Genomic DNA, 25268 nt, shown 5'->3' on the forward strand with positions numbered 1-25268 from the left:
TCCAGCAGTGGACTGACAATGGATGATGATGATGATGATCATGATGATGATTCATCACTACCTATACGAACATTTGTGTCGCTTACTTATGAAGATAATATTGCTAGCTTTGAAGTTTCCTGTAATGATCAAATAATCTTTTTAATATCGCTCTTTTAGCAGCATTTAAAACAGAAATGACGTTTGCAGAAATGAATATTAGTACTTAAAGGTTATGCATTGTGTGTAAATGATAGAAGATTCTAGAATATTGCATTATGGTCATGTTAGATCGTAATAAATAAAACTGAAGCAAATTAAACCAAATGCCCGTTAAATATATTTTAGAACAGAAAAATATTGACATACAGTATTATTATTATTATTATTACAGGTTGCCTCATATGACATCTGGCCGTCAGCACTTCTTAAATTACGCAAATGGCTTTCTCGTTGTTTAAAACTATTTTCGAAAGTTAATCTTTGGCAATCTGTGAATCCTGTACAGAAAGATTTGCATTTTCGTTCAGTTAATTACGAAATTATCCTGAAATTATCTTGCCTTGTATTTCTTATAAGAAAAAGAAAGAAGTTTAACATTGCGTCACATCGCGAATGATTCTCATCAGCTAGAAATGACATTTCATCTTCGCAGTAACATTTCCTGCGAGCGTACGGAGAACTATGCCAGCCTGATTAGCATAATGCAGATAAGGACATCAAATATGTCCTTTGTATAGAGGAACATTCGCCAACCTGTTGGTTTGGCACGAAGTATTATAATTATATATACTAACTGTTTCTAATTCTTTACATTATTTTTCATCCTTTCATATCCAAGGTCGGTCTTCATTAGTATGAATATATAATTAATAACGCTACACACATACACATGCATCTATATATACTATCGTTCTTTTTTTTTTTTTTTTTGATTTTAGAGGAGTGGTAGCTTTCGTCACATGACCGCGTCTAAACCCAGATTACTTTAAATAAGTTCTGCAGTAGGAGTGGCTTCACTATTTTCACCGGAGTTTTACACGCAGTTTGGACTCAAGAGTACTGCTATCTGGCACTAGGTAAGTAATTTAGAAATATTTTGATATCTGCTATCTAGTTGACAGAAAAGTTCAGGATAGCCGCTAACGCATATATAAGAAAGAAAAACCTCCGACTTTTACGCGCTTTCGCCTAGCAAATTATGGATCGCGTACCTTGATTTCTTCCATTTTGAAACGTTTAGGACTTAAACCATCCTTTCCCGTCGATCCCAGTAAATCTTCTTCGAGCAGCCTGGTGCACTTCAGCTACTGCCGATCTCGAGATTCCTCTTCAAGACAGAACCAACAAAATAAAATTACCAAAGGAAAAGAGCAAATGTTTCTTTTTTCAATTAAAAAAAACGAGATTTGAGAAAAACGGGTTTGCCATTTTGTTTTTTAGATTTGCTGGAAATATTTTCATATTGCAAGATATTGGGAATAACGCCTATAGAATTACTTTCAATAATTTTTGATTTATTTATTTTTACAGTTATTGTGGACCTGTAGAACCCAGGAAAGACAAATGATGGCATTCCTTTTTGCGTTTCTCTTCGCCATTGCTGCGGTAGTCATTGCAGATGAACCCAGTAGAATCGACAAGATTTTCGTTAAAACCATGGAGTCAAAATGCGGTAAGTGGCGGCAATTGGTATTTCAATGATAGATATTCGCTCACGTGATTCCGGTTTTAATTATGCAAAGTTCGTTTTTCGCACAAGAAATTATTCTGCTTTCTTGATAAATTTCTTGTGCTGCACACGAAACGAAATTTCATTTGTTTTGTGCTTCCATAAGTTGGTATAATTCCACGCAGGCGATTTCGGTACACATCGGTCTAGAGAGGGCTGCCATCTTCTTTATAATTTTTTATAACAGTTAGAATACACAAAAAAGTCATTAAGACACTGAGTCATCGTATGACTTTCTGGTGATTTTTTTAAAACGTATATCAGTATTATACAAGAGAGTTCCGAAGACCTAAGACGCGCCGCGTATCTGTGTGGTAAGGGGTTGAAAGGAAGAAAGGAATTTGTGTTTTTCAATACCTGAAGGTGGTAATCGATGTGGAAAACAATATGCGGACTGTTCCAAAGAATAGCGGAATAGGAATGAAGGCAGAGGATCATATCGATTCGGTGGGTTTGGAGATCAACCGTGAATGCATGTTCACCTGTTGAAGATGACGTTCGTATACGAGCAGAGGAAGTGGAGTGATGGTAGCGGCCACGTCAGTAGAGGAGCGAAGCACCCATGGAAACACTTCTAGACGAGACATTATGCAGCGACAGAGCTTTTATGAGAAAGCGACTGAAGGATAAGAGTGAAGGAGAAATCAAGAATTACGCGAATAGTTAATCTCAGTACAGAAATATTTGCACCTTCAGCAATTTTTCTTAGTCAGAGCTAATCTCATTAAAAAAAGTGTTTCCTATTCTCCAAAAGTTGTAAACTTATAAAACATCCCGCTGGGGTGTGCCAGGCAATTTATTAAAATCAGTTTTTATAATTTTGTGTATTTTTGTTCGTTTTTACAAACTCTGGAAACCCTGCTGATGAGATTTTCACGAAACTTCCTTTTTTATTTAAATGCGCCCAAGAAAGCTGTAAACCCAAGGTTCACTTCGTAGGGCCAAACTTCGGTTAAGGATTAATAATTCAGGAACCCTTCTCCATAGAGAACCAAGGCGACACTTTTTTCAGCCGTTTCAAGTTAACAAAAACCATAGCTGCAATCTCACGGAGACGTTAATGTGTGGTGTTAATTCGTCTACTACCGAAGGACCTTCGCAAACCCACCTTCCCTCAGTGGGACCAAACCTTTTAGTTTTACAGTAGATCTTCGTGCGTTCGAATGAGCAGAGCGGAAGAGACAAACTTTTTTTTTTGTTTGAGTGAATGCTAACTTTGGACTGCTACTAATAATTTTTAAATGCTTTTATTTTTTACATAATGTACTTTTTTTTCAGCTCTTTCTAACCATGAAGAAATTTTAAGCTGCGTTTTCGAAAACATGGGCGAACAGGTGAGTTTTCTGTATTTATTTTTTTAAACTACATTTGCGCCCGAGTGTTTTTCAAACATATGTACTCTAATTACACTGATCTCCAGTATTCAGTTGGGTAATTCTTCGCTCACTTCTTAATTAATGTTAAGTATTTCATTTTTTTTCTTATCATTTATGATCTCCACACACACACACACACACACACACACACACACACACACACACACACACACACACACACACACACACACACACACACACACACACACACACACACACACACACACACACACACACACACACACACACACACACACACACAGCATTTAATTTTCCTTCTTTTCATTGTCTCATGAAAAAGGAAGCGACCACTGCAGAATTTTGTACTGACAAAATTTACTTCATATACGTGGTCCTGTGACCGTTCTCATCATTTCACAGTCGGTCAATCCACTGGGCCAGGTGGTATTCGAAGTTGAAATCGAAGATGCTGATCGCTACCGAGGGGATGTGTGTATGTGATGTGACTGACTTCGAAAAAGGGATCATCGTCAGGAAGGAACGGTTGAAAGGTGGGCATCCAGGAAACTGCCAAAATTGTAAGCGGTTTGCAGCAGGGAAAGTATTGTAAGAGTGGAAGGATACTGGGCACAACATCATCATGGGTTTACACCAGAGGCGGGTTGCTCCGCCTGATGGAAACCCAGAGATGAATATCTGTGCAACGACGTTGACAATGCATTTTATCAAGGAAAGAACGGCAGTATTTCCAGTAACTCACTCAATATACCCTCCTGAAAATGGACCTACGAAGTGGATCCCAGTTCCTTTTCAGTCTAATTACCCACTTGTAATAATCCTGCTAAGAAAAGTATTGAACTGAAATCAAGATTGGAATACTTTGAACATCTTCATGCAATCAATAAACAAAACATTGGAGAGAGGGGGTGAAGGGAAGTTGACACAGGTATCCCCCGCGAAGAATGAAACGTACTCAAACCGAACGCAGAAGGTAAATATCGAACTTTTCAACAGTTTATCGCAATCGACAGACATGAGTATAGTTGGCGATCTTAGCGACTTTAATCGTGAACATATGATCAGCCCAAGATAGATAGATCATTCTATCGTCCAAGAGGTAAGAACCACTTGGACGATAGGGTTCTCGAGGGCAACCGTATCACGGGTCTACCCTGAGTACCAGAGCGAGCAAGTGGTGGCCGAACCCGCGCAATTGCTGACGGGGACAGATGTAGACTATCCAGGGTCGTACAGACCAACCGCAGTGCAACGGCGGTAGAAATCACCCCAGTGTTAATGTCGAAGGTCCAAGTAGCGTCAGCGAGTGAATGGTAAGGAGTACCATGGGCTACGGCAGCCGACGCCTTAATCCTGTACTACTGTTGACATCTCGTCATTGGGTATTGCGCCTCGCCTGGTGACAGGACCATCAAACCTGGACCTCTGCAGAGTGGACCAGATTCGTGTGGGCTGAAGAATCCTATTATCAGTTGTACCGAGCTGACGGGAGGATGCAGGTGTGGCGTCGACCGCACGGGACCATGGCCAGGTTATGCCACGCCGGCTCTGTTCAATGAGACGGAAATGTGATGTTTTGGAAAGCTTTCTCATGTGACACGTTAGGTCCCTTAGTGTGTCTGGAGAGGACTTTAAACTGTAAACTACGGCGCACTGTCCTGGTAGCTCACCAGGACAGTGCGCCGCCCCACTAGCCCGCAACCACCCAGGCATGGCTTATGGAACACTTATCTTAGTTTGACAACATCCAGTGGACCCAAGGCCTCCGGATTTAATTCGATCGAATCTCTCTGGAATGCCGTAGAATGAGACACTTGAGCCATCTATCAGGGACCGAAGTCTAAGGCGCAGTTGCGGATAATGCTTCAACAGACATGGCTCCAATTTACCCCAGGCATCTGGTGGAGTCAACTCCTCGGAGAGTAGAGACTATTCGAGCTGGAGGAGAACGCACATGGTATTCGAGGTATCTCTAATGCTTTGTCCATTAAGCGTATACTAAGTGCCAAATTTTATTAAATAATGCCCAGCCAGAACGAGTTATTGTCGTGTTTAATTTCGACACAGTTCGCCTTCTCGTGCACACGCAAATGTTCCGAATGAAAGAAAAATCGGAATGAAAATTATAAAATTTCTAAATGTCAAATTGCAATAAAGCTATTCATTCAAAGTCTCGGGAGTCCAGGAATGCATGCACAAACAAAACCACCCTTGTGGGCGCTCGTGCATATGCTAAAGTCATTTAAAGCCTTGTCGACGATTAATAACATTCACAGACTTTTCAGAGTTAGCGAATGTACTACAGCTGGAAAGAGTTCTTTGAATAAGTTGAATCTGATATCGCGATTATTCTCACGAAGACAATTAAACGCCTACTCGAAAAATGAGACCAGTAGTTGTTTGGGGGTACATCGTAATTTTCTTCTTTTGATTTGAAAATTCCGTTATTCAACGACATTCTGTGCATATGAAGGAAAACGTGCACTTTTAACACCTGTCACTTCGTAGTTTTTAAACGGAGAGTTTCCCTGATGTTTGCGACTCGAAGGCGTTTAGGTTGGAAATTGTTAAAGCAAAGTGTAATGTGCACGTCTCAATTTTATTTAAGCAGAGGCAACTATCTTATATTTATTGTGTTTGCTTATTTTTACATTACAGGTTTTCTCCGACTGGCAGACTTGTATCAAAGAAGTGATGAACCTTGACGTTAAAGATACGAAGGAGTTGGAGAGAATCGGATGTGAGGGGGTCAGAGCAGGAACGGGAGTTCCACAGGTGAGCGAATTCAACTTTTGTTTTGCTTCACTTCAGTTGAAGCGTCTTTTTTGGAATGCACTGTTACAAATGAAGAAGCCTTAGAAGGTATCGCACTTTTCAAGAGAGAAACACACACACACACACACACACACACACACACACACACACACACACACACACACACACACACACACACACACACACACACACACACACACACACACACACACACACACACACACACACACACACACACACACACACACACACACACACACACACACACACACACACACACACACGCGATAATTTGGAATGTCTTGATTGACACGTAGCTGAACTGCATTATCAGACGCATAACCGATCGCGCTGACACTATTGCAAAATAGGCGTACAACCTTCGGTAGATCATATGCAGATGAAATTTGAACTAATTAGGGATATTTCGCACGATCTGGTTTCCAGCAAGGCATTCTGCACTATATTATAAAACGATGCAGTACTGATGACAGAGCAGAGCATATGCGTTTCAGTGCTGTTTTACATTCAATATTCGGTGATGCTCATATAATACAGAAGTGGAAGCAATTTCTCGACATTATGAGGAAGAGAGGAAGTTGGACATTTTATGTGTGCAGGAGACAAGGTGGAAAGGGGGAAAGGCAAAGGAACTGGGAGATGGATATAAATTGTTCTACTCTGGAGCGAATAACGAACTAGGGAAGAAATGATGTAGGAATTGTGGTGGTGTGTGGCAGAATGAAGGGCGAAGTACTGGAAGTGGGTAGAAGGAACGACAGGATCATGCGAATGAAATTGGGTCTTGGAGAAGAGCAAGTGGTCGTCTTATGTGTATATGCCCCGCAAGCTGGTTGTATAGCAAAGGAGAAAGATGAGTTCTGGAACGTGTTAGATGAAGAAATGAGGGAATTGGAAGAAAATGAGATGGTGATTGTCGGAGGAGACTTGAACGAGCACATAGGAAGACAGAATAGAGACTGTGAAAGGGTGCATGGTGGCCACGGAGTGGGAATGATGAACCAGGAAGGAGATAGGGTTGTGGACTTTGCAGTAGCGTTTGATCTGGCAATTGTGAACTCGTTTTTCTACAAGAGGGAAGAACATTTGATAACATTTAGGAGTGGTAGCAACAGTTTACAAATTGACTACATTTTGACTAGAAGAAAACATCTTAAGGTTGTGACAAATTGTAAAGTAATTCCAACAGATCAAGTGGCACAGAAACACCGACTGCTGTGCGCACACTTTAAAATAAGATCGAGGATAAGAACCTCTGGAAGCCATGGGATGAAGACAATTTAATGGTTTCGCTTAAAAGAAGAGAGTGTGAGGAATCGTTTTAGGGAGAGGGTGTTAGAGAGGATTTTGAATGGACTGGAAAGTGTACAATATTGGTGGAAGCATAATTCAAAAGTAATCCTGAGCTGTGCAATCGAAGTGCTTGGTGAGACATCTGGAAAAATTAGAGAGCAGAAAGAGGGTTGGTGGTAGAATAATAATGTACAAGTGGCAGTGACAGCTAAGAGGAAGGCAAAGCAGAAGTGGGATGAGTCAAGAGCGGAAGAGGATAGAGAGGTGTTCAGAGAGAGAGAAAGCAAAACGCCAAGAGAGTTGTGGCACACGCGAAGGCCATTGCATATCAAGATCCTAATTAGAAACAAAGGACGGACAGAGAAAAATAGAAAAATTTACCAACTAGCGAAATGTAGAAATAAAGCAGCAAAGGACATCTTACATGTGAGGCAGATCAAAGACGATGAAGGAAGAGTATTATGGAGGGATGTGGACATTAAAAACAGATGGAGAATATACTTTGAGGTACTTTTGAATAAGGAAAATGCAAGGACTCACAGAGAAGATGGGCAGCCTTCTGAGGGGATGGTGCAGAACATGAGTGGAGTGGAAGTGACGGAGGCCATGAAGAGGATGAGGAATGGAAAATCGGTGGGCACGACAGGATTACAGTGGAGGCATGAAAGGCACTCCGGGAAGAGGGAATTGACCTGTTGTGTGACCTATTCATGAAAGTTTCCCAACAGAAAAATATACCTGAGGAATGGAGGGAGAGTACTCTTGTCCCCATCTACAAGGGTAAAGGAGAGGCACAAGACTGTAAATATTACACAGGAATAAAGTTGATGTCCCACACAATGAAAATCCTAGAAAGGGTTCTTGATGGAAGATTGAGGAAGGAGATGGAGATTGCAAAGGAACCATTTGGCTTCATGCCTGATAGATCAACAACATATGATATCTTTGGGTTACGTCAGATGATGGAAAAGTTTCGAGAGAAACAACGGGAGCTACATCTGGCATTTATTGATCTGGGAAAAAGCATACGATAGCGTGCCAAGGCAAGAAGTCTGGAGGTATCTGAGGGAGAAGAACGTTCGAGAGAAATATGTCACGTTGGTGCGGGAGATGTACAGAAATGTGAAGACAAGTGTTCGCACCTGCCTGGAACAGATAGAAAGTTTTCAAGTATAGTTGGCTTGCATCAAGGGTCAGCATTAAATCCGTTTCTGTTTAACATTGTGATGGAGGTAGTGACGGAGGAGGTGAGAGAAGATGCATCTTGTACGATGTTGTATGCAGATGACATCTTGCTGTGTGCAGATTCAAGAGAAGAAGCGGGAACTAAAATGGAAATCTCGAGAAAAGTGCTGGAAGAAAGAGGTATGAGACTGTGCAGAAGTAAGACAGTGTTGCACAGTGGGCGACGGCCAGAAGTCAGATCTGGAGCTGGAATGAAATGTCATCAGGAAGGTGAGGGACTTTAGATATTTAGGTTCAACAGTGGAAGAAGATGGAGGAGTTGAGAAGGAAGTGGGATACAGGATACAAGCGGGTGGAAGGAACTGGAGGGAGATGGCTGGAGTGTTATGCCATAAGAGGTGCCGATCAATCTGAAAGGCTATAGGATAGTAGTGAGACCAGCTATGATGTATGCTATAGAAACTGTGGCCCTGAGGAAAAATAACATCAGCAGGAGGAAAGTAGCAGAGATGAGAATGCTTAGGTGGATGTGCGGTGTGACCAGAAAGGATCGTCTGAGAAATGAATATTTGAGGGGAACAGTGAAAGTTACGAACTTAGCAGCGAAGATACAGGAGACAAGGTTGAGGTGGTTTTTGGTCATGTGATGAGGAGGGAGGACGAATATGTGGGAAGAAGGGTCATGCAGATGGATTTGCAAGGAAGGAGGAAGCGTGGGCTGCCAAAGAAGAAATGGAGGGAGCTGGTTGAAGAGGACTTGAGGATGAAGAACTTGGATGTGATGACAGCCCAAGACAGGATGATGTGGAGGAGACTCATCATGAACAGTGACCCCACGTAAGTGGGAGAAGCTGCAGAAGAAGAAGACGAAGAAGTTTATAAATAAAATAATTACTTTCGTTAACAAACTAATATTTTTAATATATTATCCAACAGAAAGAGACAAAATCATTTCTAGAAATGTTTTGTTTCTAATTTGTGGCTTGTGGTCATTTTGACATGATTCATATTGGCATATCCGCTTCTCTTATACTCATTAATAATTGTAAATGAAAACCTAATAATTGAAGATGGTAATTAAAAAAAACCTCAGGTTGTTTATGACAGCGTGTCTTCTTTCGCAGTACCAGCTTACTAACATAATATTTATTTGAAGATAATGAAGAAGACAGTCTTACTCACTATAAATACAATCTGTGCCTATATTTAATAGGGATTCGAATGAATGTATATATGTAAATAAAGTCAATATATAGAATACTAAACCACTTCGGTTTTATGAATACGGAATCAGTAGCATAAGTGGTTGCAATAAAGCCTTTAGTTTCATTGGACTGAAATGGCGATTTTTTTTTTTTTGTGAACACTCGAAGAGCTATTCTTCGAAAGTTCTCACAAAGGCATACCATCCTCTGTTCCTTTCTCTAAAAATCATTCCCAGTGTTTTACCTTTTCACGTTAATTTCCACAGCACTCCAAAAATAAGCTTTCATACTCTCTCATTTCTTCCAACCTTTCTTTCTTTCAGCTGAGTCGATCTCGAAAGTCCTCTCTTTGGAAAGACTTGGATTTGGAACCCGTCTAGGATGGCCAAAACTTTATTAGGCGTATTAATCGGGTGCATACAGAGATTTAATAGGTTTAATCTTCCAGAAACGTGGAATTTTCTTACCGCAAAGTAGGCAAACCAGCCAGATGAACCACCCAGTTGCAATCGCAATGCTCTAGTCTCAGAGTCTTACTTGATTTGCAGTAATACAAAACAACAACATCCCACAGCCAGTCCATAGTCGCTATTGCAATGGTTAGTTGGCTGCCAAAGCTTTTCATTTCTATAAACTGTAACTTAAGAGCACACGATCGTCGATAGAAAACGTGGTTTCAAGGGTGCTTCACGATGCAATTTATTGCAAGTTTCAGTGACTTGTAAAATATTAAATCTCTTCCCAATTCTGTTACAGTATATGGGAAATTACGATATATTGAATTCTCGGTACCTAATTGTATTACGATTTTAAAAAGCTGCCATTACACCGACAATTAAATCTGATACGAATCTACTTCCCCTTAAAAGGTGATGAAGTTTTTATTTTTTATTTTTTGGATACGTTCCCATCGAAACTCATGAGAAATTATAGAAATAACCTCTAGATGACTCTGCGCAGTTACGTTAATATTAAATAAAACAGAAAAGTTTATCTAAACAGAGACAATTTATGGTGATGATTTCTTTCTTGTCAGGTGGTTGTGGACGGGGACAAATGCGTGTTTGACAAAAGTGAATCATCTGAAGAAGAACTTCTTCTCAAGTATGCTGGAGCTTACAAGGTGAGTCGAATTAACAGGAAATATTTCTGAAATTACAGATATCTAATCTGATGGTTGAAATAATCTTACGAAATAACAAAAAATTGGACATTTCAAAACACAGTTTTCATAAATACGAAGAAACGTTCATTAATTTCATCAATTTTCTTTCAGAAATGCGGTTCGCCCCTTGAAATCTAAGTAAGTATGAGTTATTGTCTCTGATTGTTACAATTAAGCGGTGGTGGATTTAACGTAATTGGCAATTGTTTCATGCGTAAATCGTTCGTCTACATCGAAATAGTAACGGAAGTGTGAAAACGTGATGCAGTCTTTCTTCGAAGAAATCTTTTAGCAGCATTAAAGTTCAACAGCAAATGGTCGTCATAAATGCTAAAAACAACTGAGATGAATTTGGTTGTGGTCAATAATTTAAGATAATTAGGGATCGGGAATGTTTTTTTTATTAAACAACATTAAAAATTAAATAAATAAAAAATTAAATTTATTTATCGATTGTTCACTTTTACATACAAAAGAACTAATTATAAAGAAACATTTCTTGTAAAGTCTACAATTTTATCAAATTGAATTTTTTTTTTTTTTTGCTTAATCACGTAACGCGGAATCTAATCGGGTCCAATCGGCTGAAGATCGGCTGTATACAATCCTAGATGGACTTGCGTCTAGGCGTCTCATGGTGGAAGGCCGATGACAACAAGAATATTTATAAAAATATTCGAGCAACTTCCTAAGCGTAGCCTATGAAAGCAACTTTCTGTTTCACAGCTGATGTCACGTGTTCAAAACAGAGAAAAAGCACGTAGCGCCATCTCGTTGGGAAAATTCGCACTCTGTTGGAAACACTAGTCTTTGCGTAATTAACTATAAATTAGTACACCACCTTCACTTTTGTGATACAGAGCGAAGCTTTTATCTCTTAATCGGCTAAAATATGAAAATACAAACAAATATTATCATATTTAGTATTCTTTGTTACGATTTTTTTCCCGTTCAAACTTAATACGTTTGGTACAAATTAATACCTATTTTTAATACGAATTAGACCTTGTCCATTACAAACAAAGCAAATGTTACCCTTTTCGTACGTTTTGCAAACGAAAATGGAAAAGCAAATTCGAAACAGACGTGGCGGCCTCTATCTCTAAACTCATACAGTCAGTGCAAGATTTCACCTATTTGATGAAAGCCAGAAAACACAGCGCCATCTCGTTACTAAATTTGGCATTCGTTCAGAAAAAGTCGTACAGATTTCTGATTATCATTAATTATTATTATGTGACACCTCCAAGGGGTCCAAAGACTCATCGAGGGATGAGTGCGCCAACACCATCGAACGATTAAACCCCATTCCAACTACTAACCGCGCTCAAACTTGCTTAAGTTTTGCGAGCGATTAATAGCAGACTCTACCAATCGACCAACCTTCGCTGTACTTAGAATTTTTAAGCGAGATACACGAAATATTAACCAGTGGTGGCTTGTACATAAGCATTGCGACACTACAGCACCCCCAAGTAAAAAAAAAAAAAAAAATTTAATTTTCTTTGTGTTTATGAATAATAACAATGCATACAACATTATATAAATGCAGTACAACATGTTAAAGGTTACAGCTTATGTTTCTACAGTGATTGAATAATTAATAATTGGAATTGTTCGATTAACGCTTTAGATTACGAAACAAATGCACTGCGATCTAACGCAGTGTCAGAATTTCAGACTAGACTCGCCGATATTCGTTTGCGCTTGTCACTGCACGTAACAAATAAATCCGACATTGCTCAACGAGCAGTGTCGCTACAGATAAATTGCATGCTTGCGCGCGTTATTTCTGTGAGATACGAAACTTTTATTATTGGTGTGTTCGTGGTGAGGGTGAAATATTTTTTGTAAATCTTATTTTATTTTGTTAAAATAACATATAATTATTTATTTATTATAGATACAAGGCTGAATTATGACGAGTGTCACTGTTGAAAATATGAAAAGTATTATATTTTTTCAATTATCGTTACACGAAACAAATGCACTGCGATGTAACGCAGTGTCGGAGTGTCGAAACCGACACTGCTCTGTGAGCAGTGCCGCTACAGATAAATTGTATGCTTGCGCGCGTAATTTTTGTGTACGAAACTTTTATTATTGGTGTGTGTTCGTGGTGAGAGTGAAATATTTTTAATAAAGCAATTTTTGTAATATGTAAATTTACTTATTACTAAATTGGTTATTGATTAGGAAAAAATTAATTACTTTTTCGTATTTTATATAATGTAGCACCCCCACTTAAAATTTTCACGGCCCGACTGATATCGACTTCTTTTTGTCAAAGTATCCTTGTAAAAATGTTACATTTTCCATCGTATAGAATATCAAAACTGCATTTTTTTAAAGCACATAGCTTTAATTATAAGATGCTCACATGAGATTTGAATGTACATTTTTAATTTAATTTACATTCATTTTTATTAATAATAACCCTCTGATTGAAATAAATGGAAAATGCTCAAACGGAGTTTCCAAAAAAGCGCAAAATTTAATGATAAGCGATAGACGTACTTTAAATTTCCTCTCCGTTGAACCCAAAACCCGCGTAGAATACATTGATTTTTAAATTTTTATAATTTAGTCTTTTTGTCCAGAAGACTAAACATATTGGACTATTTCGCCTGCTTCACTTACCTCGCTACCATCTGCGTTCTTCAAAATTACTCCACCCTAGTCATTTTTCGTTTTACTTGCTACATATTGAAAGAGCTCTTTCATACTATCCTTGGCTCGCTCTGCTAATCTCTTCTCATATCTTATTTTGGAAACTTCTAATTTCTTCTCTAACCTCTTACTTCTCCCTCCCAAGCTTTCCTTTGATTTCTCATTCTCTTGTCTCTCGCTTACAATCGCCCTTGCACTTTTTATATTGCAGTCTCATCCGAAGTGTCCTGATCTACCTATTCTTTGCTTTCATTTTAATCCCCAAGTCCTCACACTTTTTTTCCGAGTACTTGTATTTTTTTTCAAAACGATGAAAAGCATGCAATATGTAGGGACAAGCTGTAGTTTTCATGAAATGTTAATCCATCCTCACGGGTCTTAGGATCCAGAGTAAAAAGCTTGAACATTAGCACTACTAATACGATATGAACTGCCCAGTGCAAATGTCTTCAGATTTCTTTCCAGAGGCAAGCTATGATTATTCCGATTTCTCTAATTGGAAATGTCAGTCTCAACACTGAAATAATATCTTCAAGTGTAGACTGATAAAATCCCTATCAGATATTTGATGATTACTTGGCCTAGTATTAGCAAGCAGCCAGAAATATCCTTACACATCATCGTGGAACTCCCTCTTCTATTAACTTGATATAAAGCATCAAGAAAAGCGCAGGAGGCCCTAACATGGGTGTCTTGAATAATATCATGAGTAATCTAAGTAGATTTGGGAAAGTCAGGGAGTATGGGACAATGGACTAATGCTTGACTATCTTCACATTATCCTGATACTTTAAGATGAGATTGAGTGTTGACTAATTCAACAGTGGTAAGTACCGACTGCTTCTTGTTATCTGGACTTAACGTAACCCTTTGGTACAGTGTGGCAAAACATACATTATCAGTCGAAATGTTATCTGTTGTCCTCAACTGTGTTAATGGTTAAGTAAAAGAATTTTATTTTAAAACACCATCGAAACACAAGTATGACCCAGAAATTATTTTCTAAGGTTCGGCGTTTTGTAATGGTACATGTATCACCACTTGGAAAAGATACGATACAAAACACTATTTCAAGTATCGTATCTTACCCAAGTCGTTATTCATCTACCATTACAGAACACTGAATATTAAAAAAAGATTCCAGAATCATGCTGGTCATTTGTCGATGTTTGAAAAAAAAAACTATTTTCTTATCTCCCATTTAATTGTGAGGTTTTTGATTTCCGATTGCATATTTCACGATATCTTTCAGTTGATATACTACACTTTTTTATATTACAGAAAGCAACCCACGATGAGTTTTGGATGTGGTGACTCCAACTGTACATAAGAGTTCTGGCTTTAAAAGACTGTTAATTGGCCAATACTTTTTTTCCAGTTTGCTCTGAAGGCTTGTTCTGGAAGAGAGAATTTATCTATCGCTATCCACACGAGCAATAAACTGTATTCGCAATGCACAAATGCAATTTCAACCATAACAATTTAGCATGTCCAGTTGTTCAACTCACTATCCTCAATTTAGCCAAAAATGTTTTAACTCTTTCGCCACTGCATGCACTGACTTCTTGTAGGATATTATGACTTTTAGAGTGAATTACAGAATTGTTACACTCCTTTGATTGAATCATTTTGTAAGTTTCAATTAAAATACTGTTGAAATAAATATTTAGAAAAAACCGAGTTGCTAATAATTTAAAATAACTAAAAAATATACAGTGAAAAAATATTATTAGAATGTCAAAATTGACTTAGAAAAGGACGCTCTACAATGGATGCAGCTTTCTGTTTAAAACTACTTACAGAAAAAAGAAGAGAATTTAATTTAGAAACTCATCTTTTGTTTATAGATTACGAAAAAGCATTTGACAAAGTAAAAAGATATATACTGTTTGATATATTACAAAGAATAAATATACCTATTATTTTACTGCATGCAGTATTGAATATATACAAAAATAATGATATAAAATTAAATATAAATGAAACATTGTCTGAAAAACAATCTATAAACCAAGGGGTAAGACAGGGATAGCTCTGTCTTCAACACTTTTCAATATTTTTATTAATGAAATATTACTACAGTGGAACACCTTAAACCATCCATGCATAGAAATTTCCCGGAATAACAAAATAAATACTCTATTATTTGCAGATGAGCAGGTAATAATATCAGATAAAGAAGACGATTTACAAATAGCAATGTATAATTTAAACATTATAGTAGAACATTTAGGAATGAAAAGAGCCATAGATAAAACTAAACCAACGGTATTTTGTGGAGAAACAAGTTAGAAGTAAAATAGTTATTAATAATAAAATAATAGAACACATAAATACTTTCAGTTATCTTGGATGTAAAATATCATACGAAGGAGAAAAAGATATAAAATTAAAAACTTCAAATTTTTTACAGGGTTAGAGGCCTAATAAATCGAAACACTCAATCCGAATATTGTACAAAAAGAAAATATACATTACTTTAGCAGTGCCCACATTATTATATGGCAGTGAAATTTGGGCAATAAACAAACGAAATAAACAAAGAATAAAAACAAGTGAAATGAGATTTATGAGAAGAAGTGCAAAATACACATTATTAGATCAAAAAAGGAACGAAGACATTTTAAAAGAACTAAAAACAAAATCAATAGAAGGAAAACTAAACAATTATAAACAAAAATGGATTGAACATGCAAACCGAATGGCCAACACCCGACATCCTAAACAAATACTAAAATATAAACCAATTGGAAAGAGAGAGAGCAGGGTAGACCTCAAAAAAGGATATTGGATGGATAATGAGACCGGAACAGACCAACATGGTCTGTTCCGGTCTCATTATCCATCCAATGATAAATGTGTGTGGAAAAACTCTTTTCCACACACACATCACACCTCTCGTTGAACTCATTCAAAGACGAAGCACTCACAACTAAAGTTCGCAAAACATTTCATTCTTTCGCCACTCTACGAGCGAAAAATCTATCCTTACATCGTATTAATCCCACTGTTACTCCCTTTTAGTAACTTAAATATCTCTACGGTACCTTTCTTTTCCGCCTATCAGTTAGCTCTTACAACAATAAACCCTCAATCTGTCGTCATAGCGGGAATTCCACAGGCCACTCACAGACTTCGTCTCTGAATCCTCTCACCCACCTTCTCGTCCCCGGAACCCGAACACAGTAGTCTAGACGTGCACGTATCAAGGCATTACAAAGAGAAGTGATCACTTCTTTATATCTGCATGTCATTGATGGAATAGTTAATACTTGGAATTATTCACTATTCCATATTCACTAACCCAAAATACATAACTTAACACTATTTCAGATTAAACTAACCATTATATATATTGCCCATATTGGGGTTATTTAAATCACCCTGCAAATTCTCTACATCCCCTATTATGCCACGGAATTTTGCTCGATCAACTGAATATCCCCATTCAAATAATTTTCTATACCGTTCATGTTAAACAGTAATAACTGTTTAACTTGAATGGCAAAGAAACGACGTTTGCGGCACACCGACAGTCGCAGGCCATTGAATTTTGTTTCTTCATATACTACTCGCTGGTATCAGTCCATGAGTCAATTCCGTATTCATATCGCCAGTACCAAGTTAGTATTCATTTGTTCCACTTCGCACGACAGGGTTCCATGTGGTCTCCTGTGAAACGAATATGCAGAATCCAGCTGTATCGTCGTGTAGTCATTCTTTCTATCCAACGCAGGTCTCACTCTATCAATTAAGTTACTAAGGTAAGACCGATCTTTAACAAAGCAATGCTGCTCCCCATAGAAAATCATATCCTTATCCACCCACGTTGCTTTGTCCTTTTCTTTTAAGCGTTTGGCGGAGATTTCAACTGCGTTTCAGATACTAAATAGCGAAAACCACATCTCCAGTTTAATTTATACTTATATTATTTATATTAACTTATAACTTATTATTATATATTAATATAATATATATTAATTGTTTGTGTTGCTATTTGCATATTTAATCATTTTGATAAATTCTGTTTGCGTAGTTTATGCTAGATGAGCATGAGACTTTTCTTTAAAATTTAAAAGTGAACTTCATACGAACATAACGCTTTTGATCCACGCATGAACCTCCCATGAAAGAAGAAACAGTTAAAGCTTACTAGAGTTAAGAATCGCTCAGTTAAGAAAAAACAGGAACGCTATATTCGAGATGTAAATTGTTGTACAAACTTGTTTGGATACTTCTATAGCATTAACGGTGTAAATTAAAAGTTTTGGGAGGATAAGAAAAAGACATTTTAAATCAAAATATATGTTCATCACCAAAACATCTGAATAAAAATGTGATTGATTGATTCAGTATCTCCATGTTATGATATTGAAATACTGATATCTATAGAAATAGAGCGGTTTTCGATAATCATTTAAAATTAATTCATGATTAAGACTATTACACTTTTTTATATAATCTTTGTCAAGTAACTTTATTTTATCCTCCTACATTTTTCGCCAATTTGGCATCCTCAGGGAATACAAACTAGTAAGCTAAAATGAAGGTTACAGACTAGGTTATAACCGATGGTTCTAATTCATACAAAAAATTGGTATTGTGCGTGACAATGTGCGTGTCTCGTTAACGTGATTTATTCGTTATGGCTCATGACGTAATTGTTATGAAAGTTCATTTCTTTGATGTTTAATGATCTGATAAAAGTTTTCCAAATTTCTGGTAAAATTAGACCTTGATTCTTGTTTAGGTTTTCAGTTTTAAGGGCGACTGTAGCTGCTTCTTTAAAGGTTCTTGAATGGTAGTTATCTTCTATGTATGGCATAAGACTGTTATCCCACTCAATGTGATGGTTAGTAGAGGCAAAGTGGCATGAAAGGCCTGAAATGTCTTGTCTGTTATTTCTGACATATCCTATTTCAGGCCTTTCATGCCACTTTGCCTCTACTAACCATCACATTGAATGGGATAAGAATTTGAAGACAAGACGTGATAATACATTTAAGAAAAAGAGATGTGCAGGCATCTTATTTAGAGAACAATCAGCACGAACTTACTGCAACAAAATAGACATAGCCGAATTTTTTTTTTAACTGATTGATTTAGGGTGGGGTTGTGGAGTAATGGAGTAGTGCTTATGTATGCCAGCAGGGAATTGCTTAGAACCTGTATGTTAAAAAGATATGTATGTATCTTTCTGAAAACGTAATTTTCATAACTATTGTTAGTTTCATCAGTTATGACCAAATTTAGTAAGTAATCGATGCCGAACAGAATCTTTGTTTGGTCAATGGTGCAAACGTACAGACGTACTTTAAAAGCCAACAGAAAATTATAAAAATATAAATTTAACGATTTTGTAAAATCTGGAAAAGGAAAATGACGAAGAGGATGATGGTGATAATTAAGCTTGTGTAATTATATAAAATAGTATTGCATGTTCTGTTCCCGAATCACAACTGTCAATATCCTCTTCTAACACAAACAAAAAAGTAGTTTGCATTTTTATAAACTCAACAACTACAAATTATAAATATTTATAAAAGCAAATTGTAGAAGAATTTAGCAAAGAAATTGTCTTGCATTCAGATTACAAAACTTACGGGAACAGTCCGTGCTTGAAAGAGTTTTTGAGTTGTTCAGGTTTCTGTGAGGATAAATTTAATTTAACAAATTCAACCTTAGAAAACTAACATGGAGTACGTAGAACATCAATGTTCTGCAAATTCTTTCCCAAAATAAGATATTTCGTGACTCTAATAAAAAACTGTGATTAAAAGATAAACTTGAAATTAGTCAAAAGATTTAAATGTTCCTTCCCAAAACTGAAAGCCTCGAAAAAAACGTGGTTAAAAAGGAAATGAGTTATTTAGAAGATTATGGGGGTGTGGGGGTGGTAAATCTGCAACTCGTCCACAGCTATCTAAGTGCAACAGCATCATCTAGCACAGACTTCAGGAGGGTGTTTTATGCCGCTAATCAAAGGTGTATCAAATTAGATCCTTATTGTTCTTAAGAGCTCATTATATTCGGGTAGGAGTGTGGATGTTTTCATTCATTAAAAGACAAATATAGATGAAGGTGACTAATTACCCTGGGTCACAGATCCTCTGTCATGGAGAGGTTGACTAATGAAACATCCCTAGTCAAGTGGAGCCTCTCAAAGCCAGATCCGCCCCGCACCGGTTTCCATCCTCATTGGGGTCTCATCAGTGAGTAGGTAGACCTAGTTAATATTAAGTTTGTAGCGAACAGAACTTACTACCCGTCTATGAGTATTGCCGAGAGGTGTCCTAATAAATTAGTAGATATATGAAGAGCCAAATGCTTCAATTCGGCGACATATGACTTGTTTAAGTTAAGTTAAGTTAAGTTAAAGGAAATTACAAATACAGAATAATTCTATTCTGTATTTGTAATTTGCGAAAGATATTTTTGTATGCAAATTCCATACCGAATTCTTGACTATACTACTATAATATACAGTCTGTAAAAGTTTAGTTAATGGTATGCGTTGAATGTTATGCAATCTGTACGATGTGGTACATTAATTTGTTTGTAACAACTTTGTTTTCCATTTTATATTATGGTCCGCATGTATGCTTAGATTCTGGTAGGTGTGGACTCTCTAGTCGCAGGAAGTGCTATGATATTTATGCTCTTCTTCTTTGACCCATATCTCAGAGAGTATGATCACACCAGGCTTTGCGTAGATATACTTCAGCATGACTAGAAGCTCATCCAGAGTTTGTCTCAGGCTCCATATGTTTATATGTAATATATAGAAGTTAGAGTCAGTTTCAGGTATAAAAGAATATAAAAGTTTTCAGGCCCTTCATTTGCTCTATGTATCCCGTTGAGATGCAGTCTATATCTTCCTCCATGAGAAGCTAATGTTACTCAGATCTTCGGTTCATATTCGATTGAGTTGGTCTTTCCTATTAATATTTTGCCGTCTTTAATCCAAGTAAATTGCAAACTGTTTACTATCTTAAATTAACTTGCACCATAAAATAATTGTTTTGTTGTCTTAGCTCTATGCTCATTAATATATTTTAATATCTTTAAATTTATTATTATTATTCATTATTCAAAATATTTGATTTCTATATTTGTCTCCTGGGACCGACCTCCATTTGTAAAGCCTTCTCTTATGTTTCTGGAAAAATGTGTTAATGATCAACAGTTTATTCTCAATCCAATAATCTCTTAGCTTTCTGCCTCTCTGATTTCTAACACCAAGTCCAAAGCTCTCAAATACTACTTCCGACACCATTTATACATCTAACCATTAAAAACAAGTCTTCTTGGGGTATTACAATGCTCTTCTTTGGTATTTATTGTATAATTGTGTAAATAATTGGTTTAGCATATTCGTATTTAAAAGATCCAGTTCCGTGTGTAAAATGTAAAAAATGAAATGCTATTTAACTACTTTGTTTTATTTTTTTCCTAATTAATGTTATGCAACTTTCTCTCTACATATTAGCACGTTTCCTGTGATTTTTTTATGTTATAATAATATTATATAATATTTTTAATATATGAATGTACATATGTTTATATAATGATGATGCTTTACATAACGTTTTGTAGATTTATGCATACCGCAACTTGGATGATCTGTTGCTCTTAGGTTACACATTTGATTGTTCAACATTTTGTACTATTATAGGAAGCGTACAATAAAAAATAAGCTAAAAAATTCCATGGAGGCTCTCTTTAATTCATGGCATATTTAACTGATACTCTGTGCAATGTTTCTGAAAGAGATGAGAAGATGGTTGTCCCCTTCTAAGGGGACAACCATCTTCTCATCATAAATTCGTAAATTTTACTCGAATTTATGTCCTCATCATAAATTCGAGTAAAATCCTATCTCTGTTTAGGAGTGTTTATATTTTTCAAACGAATCCCGACAACAGAAGTGAGCAGATGGTGATGTAATCGGCACTGGATCAGATAGATCGCATCCTCTGCTTTAATATAACTGTCACCTATTTCCCTGTACGTTCATATTAAATGATGTCCCTTGGATTTCTAATGTTTACATTTATTACTGTTCCTTCCTACGATTTTCATCCAGAGGTCTGGTCCACATTCGTTTTTTTTTTCTGATAACAATTTTTCAATTTCAATTAATCGTCATGAGTAGAAACATTTCAAAACTAGAAAAGCATTGTGTCCAATCTAGAATCAGGAGACCTGTTAATGTGGAAAAAGGGAGAGCTGAATATTTTATTAGGCATTATGTCTGAACGCAACTTTTGAACTAAAAATTAGGATTAAAATCAATGTAATAAACTGCATCATTGCCCATAACGCAAACTTTACGAACATCATCACAATATCAGACTTATTTGGAGGAAATTCTAGAGCAAGAAGGTAATAATGTAAACATACCGTGTTGTACTAGCATAGTGTCTTCGATTACCTTTTTAGAGTGTGCATCAGTAATTTGATGATGACGTTAATTCACATAGATATCATTAATTGCGAAAAGTTGCCACATATTTGACACCGTCTGGTGTGCAGAAGATGTAACACCTTGTATAAAGATGATACTGTGCGATTAGTAAATGAATGATTACTTCAATACAGACTGAAGGTTAGGTAAAGCAGTACTTTAGACGATTAGATATCATTATTTAGATGGTTATGTTTCTGCACTGCATTTCAAAGAACTTCGGAAATACAGGCCATCCTCTAGTTAAGAACTTTCAAGATGCAAACAAATCGCATTGATGAACGTTGGATGGACTAATAAACTATTCCTTTTTACTTACATATAAAGAGCCAATAGGCTTCATTTCGGCGATATAAACATTATTTAAATTAAGGGGATATTAAATCCCACATTGTTTTAAAGCCGAATAAGAAACTCAAAGATTGGAATCAGAGAGTTTCCAATATCTCTGATTCCAACCTAATTTACTGTACTATATTTCATGCCGAATATAGTAAACTATAAAAGTATCGGCGACTACTAGCGTGAGCTAATGCACGTAGTCCAAACTCGGGCAACCTCCAGCAAAGGTGGTAAAGTTCTGATCGCTATTCTTGGTATTTTCCATACTGTAAAAACACATTTCCTAGGAAATGTATGCTGTTATTACATGGGAGGTCACTACCCTGACCGGTTTCAGCCTTTATTGAGGCTTCATCGGTGAGTAGCTAGACCAATTTAATACCAAAGGGTATAGCGAAAAGAACTTATATACTCTGCTATACGAGTTGTCCAAAAGGTGCACCCATTAAGTTACTTAAATATAAAGAGCCAATAGCAGAGTATATAAGTTCTTTTCGCTATACCCTTTGGTATTAATTTGGCCTAGCTACTCACTGATGAAGCCTCAATAAAGTCTGAAACCGGTCTGGGTAGTGACCTCCCACCATAATGTAATAACAGCATACATTTCATAGGAAATGTGTTTTTACATTATTAATAATAATGAAGAGCCAAAGGCTTCGATTCGGCGACATGAACTTATTTAAGTTAAGGGGTATTATATCCCATATTGTTTCTTAGCCGAATAAGAAACTCAAAGAGTTTCATGCCGAATACAGAAACTATATAAAGTTCGGCGATTCCAAGCGTAAGCAAATACCTGGATAGTGCAGCACCTGACCCTTGAAGGTAGTGCAAGCTGAGGCAACTAAGGTAAAGGGTGGTGCAAGCTCCGATCACTATTTTTGATATTTACTCATAATGTGAACTTAACTCTATCCAGGTATTTGCTTATGCTTGGACTCGCCGAACTTTATATAGTTTCTGTATTCGGCATGAAACTCTTTGAGTTTCTTATTCGGCTAAGAAACAATATGGGATGTAATATCCCTTAACTTAAATAAGTTGATGTCGCCGAATTGAAGCCTTTGGCTCTTCATTATTATTAATATTTTTAATAGGACACCTCTTGGCAATTCTCATAGAAGGGATATAAGTTCTGTTCGCTACAAACTTGGTATTAACTAGGTCTACCTACTCACTGATGAGACCTCAAAAAAGGTCGAAACCGGTCTGAGTAGTGACCTTCTCTCATAATGTAGCTCTTAGGAGTTAAGTTCACATTATGGGGAAATATCAAGAATAGTGATCGGAGCTTGCTCCACCCTTTACATGAATTGTCTCAGCTTGCACTACCTTCAAGGGTCAGTTGCTGCACTATCCAGGTATTTGCTTAGGCTTGGAATCGCCGAACTTTATATAGTTTCTATATTCGGCATGAAACGCTTTGAGTTTTTTATTCGGCTAAGAAACAATATGGGATATAATATAATATCCCTTAACTTAAATGAGTGTTTTTACATTATGGAAAATACCAAGAACAGCGATCAGAACTTTACCACCTTTGCTGCGAGTTGCCCGAGTTTGGCCTACGTGCATTAGCTCACGCTAGTAGTCGCCGATACTTTTATAGTTTACTATATTCGGCATGAAACTCTCTGATTCCAATCTTTGAGTTTCTTATTCGGTTTTAAAACAATGTGGGATTTAATATCCCCTTAATTTAAATAATATTCCTTTTTATCCCATGCTAAATATTCTTCGGTTGCTGAACGCATTCCACATGTTAATAGTGTGCACGTATTTCAAGATAAGTTTTTTTGTAAAAAAAAAAAACTTTAATTGTAAACACATGCAATCGATACTTTCGTACTAACGAATAATAAGCATTGGTGACGTGCGAACAGCTGTTACCTACACCAGACTTTATTTGTTTTCCTGAAGGATCCCAAAACACATCGCGTTAAATTAATCTAATTAATTAATAGGAATTTATTTTGTAATTATTCAATTTTACTATCGTTGTATCAAGGCGATTATTTTAGAACCTCATTACAAATCTTAATAGTATATTTTATGAAAAAAAAAATAAATTCAACTTACGAACAATCAACATACAAACACATTTCCACGAATGCACTTTGTTCGTAAGTTGGGCTCACCTGTAAATTATTAGCAACTAGAGTAACAGGTACAATATTGCCCAATATGCTGCACTCAGGGCAGTTTAAATAAATAGTAAATAAATGCAAATAAAAGGATTATTATCCACTCCTGTTTGGAATAAAATTCCGCTTATTGGAATGAAAAATGATCTCACGAAGCGGACGCACCATGAAGCTCTCAAGTGACGACTACTCACGAAAGCTTTGCAACTTATAATAGATTGTATTACACGAATTATGTACACATTACGCATTTTATTTGAATAATATGCATCAGCAAAAAGACACGCAGCTCACCTTTTCTAATAGCGAGGATGCAGATGTTCGCTGTTAATGTATGACGCTGTTGTCTGCACGTTAGATACTCCCTCCTGGAGAATATCTACCACTGATTTACAGCCGGTACTGCAACGAGTTGACACGAGCAATTTACAAAAAAAAAAAAAAAAAAAAAAAAAAAGGCATAGTTTATCCACCTTATCCTTGAATCGTGTTTAAGAAATCCAAGGGTATTTGGAAGGTTGTGGGCGCTTAAGTGCATGTTACGACCATTGTCAATGATGATGATGATGATGACTCTAACTATTCCTTCGTCTCGCGTTACTGGTAGATTCTTTTTTTTTTTTTTATAAATCCACCCTACAAACCAGGCGAAGGCAATTCATACTGTGGTCAGTAAGTGCACTTTAATGTTTTTAATGAAACCAAGAAGAATTATTCAACCCATTTGTTGTCTTTCTATTTTCAGTTTAATCATGAGTGGAGGGATGAGGACGACACTGTTATCCATTATTTTGTGTAATTTATTTTTGGCTAATGAAATTGTTTAAAAACAATAAAAATTCGTTGCCCATGCTTGTCAACTGTTGCAGATAAATAGAAACATCTTCCCACTGAGTGCTTTGTTTTGTTTTGTAATGAAACATAATTTGCTT

At 36.7% G+C, this 25268-nt stretch overlaps 2 protein-coding genes across 2 annotated transcripts in view; both read left to right on the forward strand.

The window, feature by feature from the left end:
- Positions 1-986: 986 nt before the first annotated feature.
- LOC150107887 (uncharacterized) lies at positions 987-15057 on the forward strand. The gene is made up of 7 exons (XM_090415411.1): positions 987-1058; positions 1513-1654; positions 2990-3045; positions 5725-5841; positions 10582-10668; positions 10822-10848; positions 14662-15057. Exons 2-6 carry the CDS (start codon positions 1546-1548, stop codon positions 10846-10848), a joined length of 396 nt encoding a protein of 131 aa, XP_090271537.1. The 5' UTR covers positions 987-1058; positions 1513-1545; the 3' UTR covers positions 14662-15057.
- Positions 15058-15579: 522 nt separating this feature from the next.
- LOC150107888 (uncharacterized) overlaps positions 15580-25268 on the forward strand; it is a 36865-nt gene continuing 27176 nt past the window's right edge. Inside the window, exon 1 of the mRNA XM_090415373.1 lies at positions 15580-15667. Coding sequence (XP_090271499.1) covers positions 15580-15667 — 88 coding nt within the window. The remainder of the gene's footprint in view (positions 15668-25268) is intronic.

Source organism: Typopeltis vanoorti, chromosome 3 (genome assembly GCF_054136105.1).
Source record: "Typopeltis vanoorti isolate ZY-2024b chromosome 3, IOZ_Tvanoo_1.0, whole genome shotgun sequence".
In the NCBI taxonomy this organism is placed as follows: Eukaryota; Metazoa; Arthropoda; class Arachnida; order Uropygi; family Thelyphonidae; genus Typopeltis; species Typopeltis vanoorti.